An 11,973-nucleotide genomic window follows, 5' to 3' on the forward strand; every position below is an offset into this window, starting at 1 on the left:
GGGGGCAACAGTGGGAGGGCTCCTGGTGTCCTGGCCCCACTGCTGGACCTCCTAATGGCACCTGGTATTTTTGGCCACTGTGTGACACAGAGTGTTGGACTGGGTGGGCCATTGGCCTGATCCAACATCGGCGTCTCTTATGTTCTTATATGGAGCAGAGGTCCACCAGTGGCCATTAGCCACAAGGTACAGACAGGAACTCTCAATCTGGGGCAAGGGATGCTCTGTCTTCTTGGTGCTTCTGGGGGGGGGGCAACAGTGGGAGGGCTCCTGGTGTCCTGGCCCCACTGCTGGACCTCCTAATGGCACCTGGTATTTTTGGCCACTGTGTGACACAGAGTGTTGGACTGGGTGGGCCATTGGCCTGATCCAACATTGGCGTCTCTTATGTTCTTATATGGAGCAGAGGTCCATCAGTGGCCATTAGCCACAAGGTACAGACAGGAACTCTCAGTCTGGGGCAAGGGATGCTCTGTCTTCTTGGTGCTTGGGGGAGCAGCAACAGCGGGAGGGCTCCTGGTGTCCTGGCCCCACTGCTGGACCTCCTGTGGGCACCTGGTGTTTTTGGCCACTGTGTGACACAGAGTGTTGGACTGGATGGGCCATTGGCCTGATCCAACATTGGCTTCTCTTATGTTCTTATGTAACCCAGGGCAACAGCGGGCTGACCACTGAAGGGAGCGAATGTAATGCAGAATGAGGGGGGAAACCCAAAATAAATAGAAGGGTGAACTCGATTTTAGTGCAGAATGGAGGGGGGAGAGAAAACCTGGATTGAAAAGAAGGCTGAATTCGATTTTTAGCGGTGAATCGCTCGGTGAATCGCTCGGTGGACACCGCTCGGTGAACATGGATTAAGAGGAGAGTGGGGAAAGGGCACGCGAGCCCTGCTTGCCCGGCATTGGTAGCCCGTATGGCCACATGCTCTCGAAAAACCAGAAGTGCTACTGGGTCTGTGCTGAGTCCTACCGGGTGTGACCGAGGGAAGCTAACCACGCCCATGTACGTGCTCTCCCCCCCCCATCCCTTTTGACTCCTGCTGTCTCCGTGTAGGTGTCCAGTCTGAAAGACTACTTCTCCCTGAACGAGTCATCGCGTCCCCTGTGGTACACTCACAAACAAGCCCCCGTACACATCCTCGGCGGCATTCCAAAGAACAAGGTCATCCTCCTGTCGGACACGGGCTTTGACGATTACTTCTTAATAGAGGTAAAAGGGGAAAGAAGTGCTGGCGTGACTCTCTTCTTTGGGTCGTGAGCGATCTCTGCTTTGGGATAAGAATCTGCTGCAGAGGGTGGGGGGGAGAAAGAGGCAGACTCTGCAATTCCCCCAAGTGGCACAGTTCCAGAGGATGGCCACTTATGGGGGGGGGGACTTTGACGATTACTTCTTAATAGAGGTAAAAGGGGAAAGAAGTGCCGGCGTGACTCTCTTCTTTAGGACGTGAGCGATCTCTGCTTTGGGATGAGAATCTGCTGCGGGGGGTGGGGGGGAGAAAGAAGCAGACTCTGCAATTCCCCCAAGTGGCACAGAGTTCCAGAGGATGGCCACTTATGGGGGGGGGGGGGAGGACGGTGATCTTTTAGGCCAAAGTCTTCCCCAATAAGAACAGAAAAAGAGCCCTGCCCAGTGGCCCATCTAGTCCAGCATCCTATCTCACACAGCAGCCAACCAGTTCCTCTGGAGGACCAGCAACAGGGCATAGAGGCTGAGGCCTTCATAAGAACATCAGGAGAGCCCTGCTGGATCAGACCAGTGAGGGTCCATCTAGTCCAGCATCCTGTCTCACACAGCTGCCAACCAGTTCCTCTGGAGGATCAGCAACAGAGCATAGAGGCTGAGGCCTTCATAAGAACATAATAAGAGCCCTGTTGGGATCAGACCCAGTGGTCCATCTAGCCCCGCATCCTGTCTCACAGAGGGGCAGATCATTTCCTCTGGAGGGCCAGCAGCAGGGCAGAGAGGCCGAGGCCTCCCCCTGACGTTGCTTCCTGGCTCTGGGATTCAGAGGGTGACTGCCTCTGAATGTGGAGGTTCCCCTCAGCCACCAAGCCTACTAGCCGGTGATAGACTTAATCCTCCATGAATCTATCTAAATCCTCTTTTAAAGCTGTTGATTCCTGTGGCCATCACTACATCCTCTGGCAGCGAATCTCCCAATTTTAATCACTCTCAGTGTAAAGTGGTGTTTCTTTTTGTCTGTTTTGATCCTGTTCCTCCCCTCCTCCCATATCAGGGGCCCCCATGGGTGTCTTGTCGCCAGCCAACCCAGAAGCACTCTGGCATCTGGATCTGCCGCTGACTGTTTCTCATGGAGGCAAGGCGCCTTCCCTTTGGGGCGATTCCCACAAGCACTTGAGTGAGCACCTCCATAGCAATGTTCCCTCTGAGCCGTGGAGTCCTGTGAGCAGAAATTCTACTTTGTGAGCGACTGGCATTAAAGTTGTGAGCGAGGGATTTGGCCGCTGTATAAATTAGTTGGCTCTGGAGCCCTCCTTCCTGAGCTAAGACAAAAATGTGTGAGCCGGAGGCTAAAAAACCGGCGAGCTAGCTCACATTAACTTGGCTTAGAGGGAACACTGCTCCATAGACGGCTTTATTTAAACATATTTATCTCTTACCTTTCTGCAGGGATCATTTCATAGAAAAAGAGGTGCAGGAGCTCATTCGCGTAACTCATTAGCACAACTCATTTGCATAGGCCACACCCCCTGACATCACCGGAAGTGTGTCAGAAGGAAACACCCCAGCCTTCACTGGACTGTTTTGGATTGCTGACTATTGGGGGGGGGGAAACGTGCAGATCTGTCCTCGCAGAGGAGGGAGAGCTTGTACCTGAATAAAACCTGGTCTTAAAGGTGCCACTGGACTGTTTTGGATTGCTGGCTATTGGGGGGGGGACGTGCAGATCTGTCCTCACAGAGGAGGGAGAGCTTGTACCTGAATAAAACTTGGTCTTAAAGGTGCCACTGGACTGTTTTGGATCGGGGGGGGCGGGGCTCTGCAGCTTACCCGGCTGCTTCTTGCTCTGACTGAGGGCTGCTGGGAGCAGGGGGCAGGGATTGTTTCATGTGCCCACCTCCTGGGCTCTTTACTGCTGGAGCTCCGCTCCTGTGCGCTCCTGGAGGAAATGACCCCTGCCTTTCTGACAAGCCCTCAAAGCTGTTTCCTGGTAGTATTCCTAGATCTATGAGAGACCAAGCAAATGAGCACGGAAAGACTGGGGGGCGGGGGACAGGGAGGGTTCGGGCGAGACTTCCTCCTCGCCGCCGCCTGCCCACTAGTCCCTTTTGTCCCTTTGGTGTCTGTCGCAGGTGGCCATCGACAGCTGCTGGATCAGTAGCCAGAAGTGCCCCTGGGACCAATTCTCTTCCAGCATCTACGACGCCATCGCCACGGAAAGCACCCTCTTCGTCCGCCAGAACCAGCTGGTCTATTACTTTACGGGGAACTACAGCGCCTTATACATGAACACCTCAGGGTCTGGTGAGTGGATCGGGAGAGGCCGGAGATGGCCCAGAGACCCCCCCCCCAGGTGCTGTCGGACGACACCCTTGATCACTCATAATGTGACTGCCCGCCTTCGTCATAAGAACATAACATAAGAGAAGCCAATGCTGGATCAGGCCAGTGGCCTATCCAGTCCAACACTCTGTGTCACACAGTGGCCAAAAATACCAGGGGCCATCCGGAGGTCCGGCAGTGGGGCCAGGACAACAGAAGCCCTCCCACTCTTGCCCCCCCCAAGCACCAAGAATACAGAGCATCCCTTGCCCCAGACCAAAAGTTACTATCTATATTCTCTCAGAGCTCTCTCAGCCCCACCCATCTCTCAGGGTGTCTGTTGTGGGGAGGGGAAGGGAAAGGAGTTTGTAAACTGCTCTGAGACTCCTTTGGGTAGTGAAGGGCGGGGTAGAAATCCAATCTCCTCCTCCCCCTCCTCCTCCTCTTCTTCTTCTTCCTCCTCCTCCTCCTCTTCTTCTTTCTATACCCTGTGGCTAATATGTTTTATTCCCGGCGTTTGCCGCTTGTTTGCCGCCCTGGGCCGTATGGGTAGGGCGGGATATAAATCCCAAAATAAAGTAAAATAAATAAATAAATAATAGCCATGATGGACCTCTGCTCCATATGTTTATCCAATTCCCTCTTGAGGCTGTCCATGCTTGTAGTTGCCGCCACCTCCTGTGGCAGTGAATTCCACATGTTAATCACTCTTTGGGTGAAGAAGGACTTCCTTTTATCTGTTCTATCCCGACCGCTCAGCAATTTCATGGAGCGCCCATATTGTTCTTGTATTGTGAGAAAGGGAGAAAAGTACTTCTTTCTCTACCTGCTCCATCCCACGCATAATCTTGTAAACCTGGATCATGTCACCCCCTCCTGACTCTTGGTCCGGTGTCCCACTAGAGCTGTGGACCCGCATACTGGCCAAGCAGTGCGTGAGGAAGCTGAACCCAGTGGATTTAACAAAGAATAACACCGAGTACGTGATTGCCCTCGGCGGAGGCTGGCAGGAAGGCGAATTCTTCGTCATCACGGTGTCAGGTAGTGTCAAATTCAGGCCCGGTTAAGCCGCTGGGGATCATTGGTAGATTATTGCAGGGGAAAGTGACAGAGTCTCTCGGTTTCTCAGACTTCCCCAGAGCTTTGGCGAAGGGGTGGGGCAAGTGGAGATCACCACGCCGAAATGGCTGCCGCGGGAGCCGGAGCCAGTTACTAAAATGGCCACCCCAGGGGACAGAGCCAAAAGCGAAACTCCCCTCCCCTCTTTGTCAACACGGGCAACCCTTTCATGTGAGCGAGGAGAGCCAATAACAAGCCCTGTGTTGCAGTGGCTCCACCCATTTTCCGAAAGACTTGGAAAATGCCGGCAGCTTTCATGGTGCCGACGGGCACCGTGTTGGGGAACCCTGGGTAGGGACTAGCACAATTGGCTCCGGTCTCTGCAGCTCCCTCCTTGCAAGGGGACGCACAGGCTGAATCACAGGCCTGCCTTCCCTTGAATCCCTGCTTCTGGAAGTGCTACAGAGAAGCCCCATCTCCTTCTCGCCAATGCTGGCACTCAAGTTCCTGGGGAGCTGTCCAGCAGGGTCAGCAATGCCCGCGAGTTCCGCTCTAAGTCCTTGTTGCCAAAACAGTGGGGGGAAACTGCCTTGCTGGGTAGCCAGGGCTACAGGAAGAGACAAGGGGCTGGGCAAGAGGGGTGTGGCTTCAGTGGAGGTTTTTACGTCTGGCCCCGCAGAGCCCCCGCGGGTCCTCGTGGGCAAAGATCAGCAGCACAGGGGAAGCTCGGAGAGACCCAGAGGACTCATTAACCTGCAGAATTGCTTCCTTTTTTCACCAGACGGGATTGTGAAGCACGCTGCATCCAGCAGGAAGTCGGCCTGTACCGTTCTCAAAAGTAGGTCCTTTTGGTCATCTTTGCCTTGATTTTTTTTTAAAAAATGTTATCAATCACCAGAGGGCTCCCCCAAAACAGCCACAGGTTCTCAGAGTTTGAGACCGCCAAATTCTCCTGGGCTGTGCCCTTAACAATGCCCCCACTTGCAAAAGAGTTACCTCCCCCCCAGCCGAATCAGTTTGTTTCTGTTGAAGTTTAGAAGCAGCGAACCTCACCTTGGAAGCGTTTCATGAAATCAGAGCGCTAAAAATCCTCTGTTTGGAAGTGGTATTCCGGGCAGGCCCAGCTTAGGAAAGGTTGAAGGAGCTGAGTATGTTTAGCCTAGAGAGGAGATGACTGAGAGGTGATATGATAACCATCTTCAAGTACTTGAAGGGCTGTCATCTAGAGCAGGTATGTCCAACAGGTAGATCGCAATCTACCAGTAGATCACGGAGGGGTCAGAGGTAGATCACCAGCTCCACTTGGTCTCCTGGTTTGCTGGACAGCTTTTTGGGTTCTTTTGATGATTGGTGCTATTTGACCAATACTTGACCTACATTTAACACAAATAACTCTGAATAAAAGTTAAAGAAAGTTATTGAGACAGTTAGTTATAACTCATTAAAAAATAAAAAAATGTTAGCAGTTCTTTCTGGATCTTCATCTCTCTGTTTTGTTTTTGCTTATTTTGCTTACCAGTAAATGACAGAAGGTGCATTATAAATGGGGGGGGGGGAGCACGGTGGAACCCAACTTTAGTGGGTCAAAATCTAATTTGAAACTAATTTGAAACTTTATTTTCATGGTGGTAGACCATGCTCCCTCTAAGATATGGAGTCCTGTGAGCAAAAATTCTACTTTGTGAGCTACTGGCATTAAAGTTGTGAGCCAGCGATTTGACTCCTGCATGAATTAGTTTGCTCTGGAGCCCCATCCTTCCTGAGCTAAGTCAACAATGTGTGAGCCAGAGGGGAAAAAACTGTGAGCTAGCTCACACTAACTCAGCTTAGAGGGGACACTGTAATAGATCACCGGCACTTTTGGCCGGAAAAAATAGATCACTACCTGTTCGAAGTTGGATATGCCTGTATAGTATAGTATAGTATAGTATAGTATAGTATAGTATAGTATAGTATAGTATAGTATAGTGGATGGTGCAGAGTTGTTTTCTGTTGCCCCAGAAGGTCGGACCAGAACCAACAGATTGAAATTAAATCAGAAGAGTTTTCGGCTAAACATTAGGAAGAACTTCCTGCCAAAGCAGTTCCTCAGTGGAAGAGGCTTCCTTGGGAGGTGGCAGGCTCTCCTTCTTTGGAGGATTTCAAACAGAGGCTAGATGGCCATCGGACAGCAATGCTGATCCTGTGACATTAGGGAGCTCATGAGAAGGAGAACAGGAAGGGTTGCCTCAGTGCTTCGTTCTTGTGTCCCTTTCTTACACGACCAGGGAAATGCTGATTGTCAGGAAGCCATTTTTCTCCAGGCCAGTTTGGCTGGAGATCTTGGAGGTTTTTTGTCATCTTCCGGGCACGGAGCAAGGGGTCACTGGGTGTGTGTGGTGGGGGAGGTACTTGTGAATTTCTTGCATTGGACTAGATGACCCTGGAGGTCCCTTCCAACTCTAAGATTCTATTATTCTGTTTAATTACATTCCTCCTTTCTCATTGAGTCGCAAGTGTAAGTTGCCCGTGACACAACCTCACACCTAAGAATCTTTTCTAGCTCCCGCGTGGCTCCCCTTCTCAGTCTGGATCTCCTGATTTCTTGGCTGCAGTCACAATTTTGGTTGATGACAGAGCCAAGGAGCAGGAAACCCCAAACAAATGTCAGTTTCTGCGTTGTCAGCCTTGAAGTTGTGCCGTTCCCCCGGTAGTCCTCACTTTTGTCTTCCCGACCCTTTCATTTCTAGGGCGCTGCATACTACATTCAGTTGTGTTTGATATCGAACGGAACAGTTTCTTTCTGCTGGTAGAAACGAACTTGGAAAGCAACGCTTCTACTTACTACATTATGGCATACCGCCAAGGTGAGGATGGCGTTTGGGGGCAGTTGGGCGTATAAGACACAGATCGGCTCTGTAGGTTTAAGACAGGAGAGCCAGGGGTCCCTCCGTGTTTGTGTGTGTGTGTGAGAGAAGGAGAGAGAGAGAGAGAATCGACACCTGTTTGGCAGAAGGTTACCTACAGAGGCTCGCTGATTTTATTTATTTAATTTAGTTTCTATCCCGTCCTTCCCACAAGCTGGCTCAGGGCGGGTCACAACATTAGGATAAAACAATAAAACGATAAACTTAAACCCTTAGACGATGGCGAAGAAACTAGATCACAGCTATTTCAGTGGTGCCCTAGTGTCAGACAATAAGAACAGGAGGGCTGGATCCGAAAAGAGGATGAATACCTTACCTCGGGTAGACCAAGGTGGCTATCATTCTGTGTGATACCTTACCTCGGGTAGACCAAGGTGACTATCATTCTGTGTCCTCGAAAATTCTGTGTCCTCGAAAATTCTTTGTCCTCGAAAATTCTGTGTCCTGGAAAATGGTAACAGAGAGGTTACAGGAGGGGGCAGGTGATATCTGACGTCTGCCGCCTCACCAGCCCCGCAGCCAGAAATTTTGGGTTGGTGGGGCACGGGGAAATTTTGTGGGACAGCAGGTGCGGTGGAGGGGCACCCGCACACCTTCCCTGAACTCCAAGCGGTGATTTCACTACTTGGAGTTCAGGGAAGACCTGCAGCTGCCCCTTTCCTTTCCTTCCTGCAAGATTTAAAGGGCCCTCCAGTTGGGAAAAAGATAGTCGCGGAAGTAGTGACAGACTTCACGTTCTTGGGATCCCAGATCAGCGCAGACTGTGACAGCAGCCATGAAATTACAAGACGCCTGCTCCTTGGGAGGAAAGCGATGGCGAACCTAAACAGCATGATAAAAAGTAGGGACATCACCCTGCCAACAAAAGTCCGCATGGTCAAGGCAATACTGGGTATTCCCAGTAGTCATGTATGGCTGCGAGAGTTGGACTATAAGCAAGGCCGAGTGCCGAAGAATAAATTCTTTCGAACTATGGTGCTGGAGAAGACTCTTGAGAGTCCCTTGGACTGCAAGGAGATCAAATCAGTCAATCCTAAAAGAAATCAACCCTGACTGTTCCCTGGAAGGCCAGACAATGAAACTGAAGCTGAAATACTTTGGCCACCCAATGAGAAGGGAGCACTCACTGGAGGAGAAGACCCTGATGCTGGGAAAGACTGAAGGTCAAAGAAGACGGGGACAGCAAAGGATGAGATGGTTGGACAGTGTCATCGATGCAACGAACATGAAATTGAGCAAACTTCAGAGGACAGCGGAAGACAGGAGGGCCTGGCGTGATCTGGTCCATGGGGTCGCAAAGAGTCGGACTCGACTGTGCGACTGAACAACAACCAGTTGATTGGCGGGCCACTTGCTCCCACCAATCGGCCGGAGGGCCCTTTTAATGTTGTGGGGCGTGCCTCACATTTGAGGGGGCAGAGCCCCGAAACGCCCCACTGTAGCTGCGGGCCTTGTGCCTCATCCGAAAGCCTGGCGGAAGAGCTCGGTCTTACATTGCGTGATAACTTCGAGAGGGAAGTTAGGCAGAACCGGTGAGGTGAGTGTGGTTTCCAGGTTCAGAAATACCTGGAGATTTGAGGGTGGTCTTCAGGGAGGGAACTCAGTCGAGGATAAGGCCACCCAGCTCACCTTCCAAAGCGGCCATTTCCCCCAAGAGAAGTGGAATAGACGTTTTTTTTAAATGAACAAACGATGAATAAATAAGCTGTCGGTGTAGTCTGGGCCCTGACCCGGGAGGCCCGGACTCACCCGATCTCATCAGATCTCGAGATCTCGGAAGCCAAGCAGGGCCGGCCCTGGCTGGTACTCGGACGGGAGACCCACCAAGGAAGCCCAGGGTCATGACACAGAGGCAGGCAGTGGCAAACCACCTCTGAACGTCCTCGACCTTGAAAACTCTGCGGGGTTGTCATGCGTCAGCTGTGACTGGACAGCACTCCACACATACATACACACAAACGCGCGTCATCTGGAGATCAGTTGTCATTTTGGGCAATCTCCAGCCCCCTCCTTGGGGTTGGCAACCCTGGAGGTTGCCCAGCAAGCTTTGAGATTGATCGGACATATCATCCGGGCCTTCCCATGACCTAGCATAGCCTAGCGGTGCTCTCCAGTTTGGTGCAGTGGTTAAGTGCGCGGACTCTAATCTGGGAGAGCCGGGTTTGATTCCCCACTCCTCCACTTGCACCTGCTGGATGACCTTGGGCAAGCCATAGTTCTGTCAGAGCTGTTCTTGGAAAAGGGGCATTTTCTGTCAAGAGCTCTCTCAGCCCCACCTACCTCACAGGGTGTCTGTGGTGGGGAGGGGGACGGAAAGGAGATTTGTAAGCCGCTCTGAGACTCCTTTGGGTAGCGAAGGGCGGGGTATAAATCCAATCTCCTCCTCCTCCTCTTCTCCTCTTCCTCCTCCTCCAGTTTGATTCCCCGCTCCTCCACTTACACCTGCTGGATGACCTTGGGCAAGCCATAGTTCTGTCAGAGCTGTTCTCTCAAGGACAGTTCTCGGGAGAGCTCTCTCAGCCCTACCTACCTCACAGGGTGTGTCTGTTGTGGGGAGGGGAAGGGAAAGGAGATTTGTAAGCCGCTCTGAGACTCCTTTGGGTAGCGAAGGGCGGGGTATAAATCCAATCTCCTCCTCCTCTCCTTCTAGAGTGGGGGTCCCTGAAGATTTCTGAGCCTGTGCGGGCACCTTTGGAATTCCAACACAACGTGGTGGGCACAGCCGCAAAATGGCCGCCCCAAGAGGTGGAACCAGACACAAAATGGCTGCCGCAGCTTACCTTCACTCAAACAGTTCAGATCCTGACGCTGTGGCAGCAGCTGCCGCCAAAGCAACGTTTTAAAAAATCCGCCGAGCCAATCAAATCTCCGGTGGCCAATCAGAAACCTCGCTGGGCAAAAGCCCCTTCCCTGGTTCCACCCACCGTCTAAGAACACTCAGCGGGCACCGGGAAAGGTGTCGACAGGCACCATGGCACCCAGGGGTGGCACATTGGGAACCCCTGCTCTAGACCACGGTAGCACTCTAACTTCTGTGCTATGCGAGGTCATGAGTTTGGATGCTGTGAACTAAACCTCTTCTCAAATGCTTCTGTGGGCCATAGTGAGGGTTTAAATGGGGAGGAGATGCTTCCAAGTCTTGCCCAGCAGATGTCTTCTGAGTCCAGGCATTTCGTTCTCACATGTCTCCCTGTTCAGCTGCAAGGGAGAGCAAGGTGGGCAGCTGTCTTGGTCTGAAGCAACAGAATCGAGTTCGAGTCAAGGGGCACCATGAAGACCAACAGAGCTTTATTCAAGGCGCGAGCTTTCATGTGCACGCACACTGCTCTAGAATGGAAACGTTGACTCCTGTGGGAATTTGAAACCGGGAGAAGTTGCAGTGCACTCATACTTATAATGTCAGCTGGGTTGGGTGCGCATGGGGCTGAAATGGTGATTTATTTATTTTTTTTTGGGGGGGGGAATCTCCAATGCTCCCTCTAAGCTGTGGAGTCTTGTGAGGAAAAATCCCACTTTTTGAGGTACTGGCGTTAAAGTTGTGAGCGAGCGATTTGGCTGCTGCATGAATTAGTTCACTCTGTCGCCATCCCTTTCTGAGCTAAGACAAACGTGTGAGCCGGAGGCTGAAAAACTGTGAGCTAGCTCACACTAACTCGGCTTAGAGGGAACACTGGTCATCTCCTGCAAATGTGCCCAGTGTCTGGGACTAGTATGTTGAAAATCTCCAGGACTTCAGCTTTAGAAGTTGGGCTCTCTTTGGGAGGGGGAGCCAGTTTGGTGTAGTGGTTAAGTGCGCGGACTCTAATCTGGGAGAACCAGGTTTGATTACCCACTCCTCCACTTGCATCTGGCTGGATGACCTTGGGCAAGCCATAGTTCTGATACGAGCTGTCCTTGAAAAAGAGCAGTTTCTGTTGTGGTGTCTGTTGTGGGGAGGGGAAGGGAAAGGAGTTTGTACACCGCTCTGAGACACCTTTGGGTAGTGAAGGGTGGGGTATAAATCCAATCTCTTTTCTTCTTCTTCTTAATAAATAAGTTGTCTCAGAATCTCAGCCTGTTAGAAGCCCCTTGCTGATGAGCTGTAGACCGCTCTTGCTTCACACTACTCACTTGGGGTCCCCCCCCCCTGGTTTGATTTGCAGACACGGAGCACTACGAGGTTCTTTCCGTTATACCTCAATTCATACCCGAGGGTAAGAAACAATATTCCTTGATATTCATTTATGACCGTGAGGGCAAATCCAAGGTCTGGGTCTGCAGTCCTGTACTGAGCTGTACAGCCTAGATAGTGTCACGGGCTGGGGGTGCCAGTCAAAGGGAGTCCAGAACAGACCGAGGTCAGGAGCCAAGAAGACAGTGCAAACTCCAAAGCCAAGCCAGGGTCAGGAGCCGGAAACACAGAGCCAGATCCAAAATCACTAACCAGAGGCGTAGTACCAGGGGTCATTTAGTAGAAAAAGAGCTAGGGGAACTCATTAGCATAACTCATTAGCATATGTCACAC

General features: G+C 51.6%; 1 protein-coding gene across 1 annotated transcript in view; it reads left to right on the top strand.

The window, feature by feature from the left end:
* Positions 1-11,973, top strand: part of LOC107115752 (cation channel sperm-associated protein subunit gamma-like) — a gene marked incomplete at its 5' end in the record, with an annotated part of 63,597 nt that overhangs the window by 2,008 nt on the left and 49,616 nt on the right. The window contains 6 exons of the mRNA XM_015417515.1: positions 1,054-1,209; positions 3,315-3,486; positions 4,408-4,545; positions 5,243-5,401; positions 7,293-7,420; positions 11,620-11,662. Of these exons, the coding sequence (XP_015273001.1) occupies positions 1,054-1,209; positions 3,315-3,486; positions 4,408-4,545; positions 5,243-5,401; positions 7,293-7,420; positions 11,620-11,662 (796 nt within the window). The remainder of the gene's footprint in view (positions 1-1,053; positions 1,210-3,314; positions 3,487-4,407; positions 4,546-5,242; positions 5,402-7,292; positions 7,421-11,619; positions 11,663-11,973) is intronic.

This window comes from Gekko japonicus, unplaced genomic scaffold (genome assembly GCF_001447785.1).
Source record: "Gekko japonicus isolate JY-2015 unplaced genomic scaffold, Gekko_japonicus_V1.1 scaffold4210, whole genome shotgun sequence".
Taxonomy (NCBI): Eukaryota; Metazoa; Chordata; class Lepidosauria; order Squamata; family Gekkonidae; genus Gekko; species Gekko japonicus.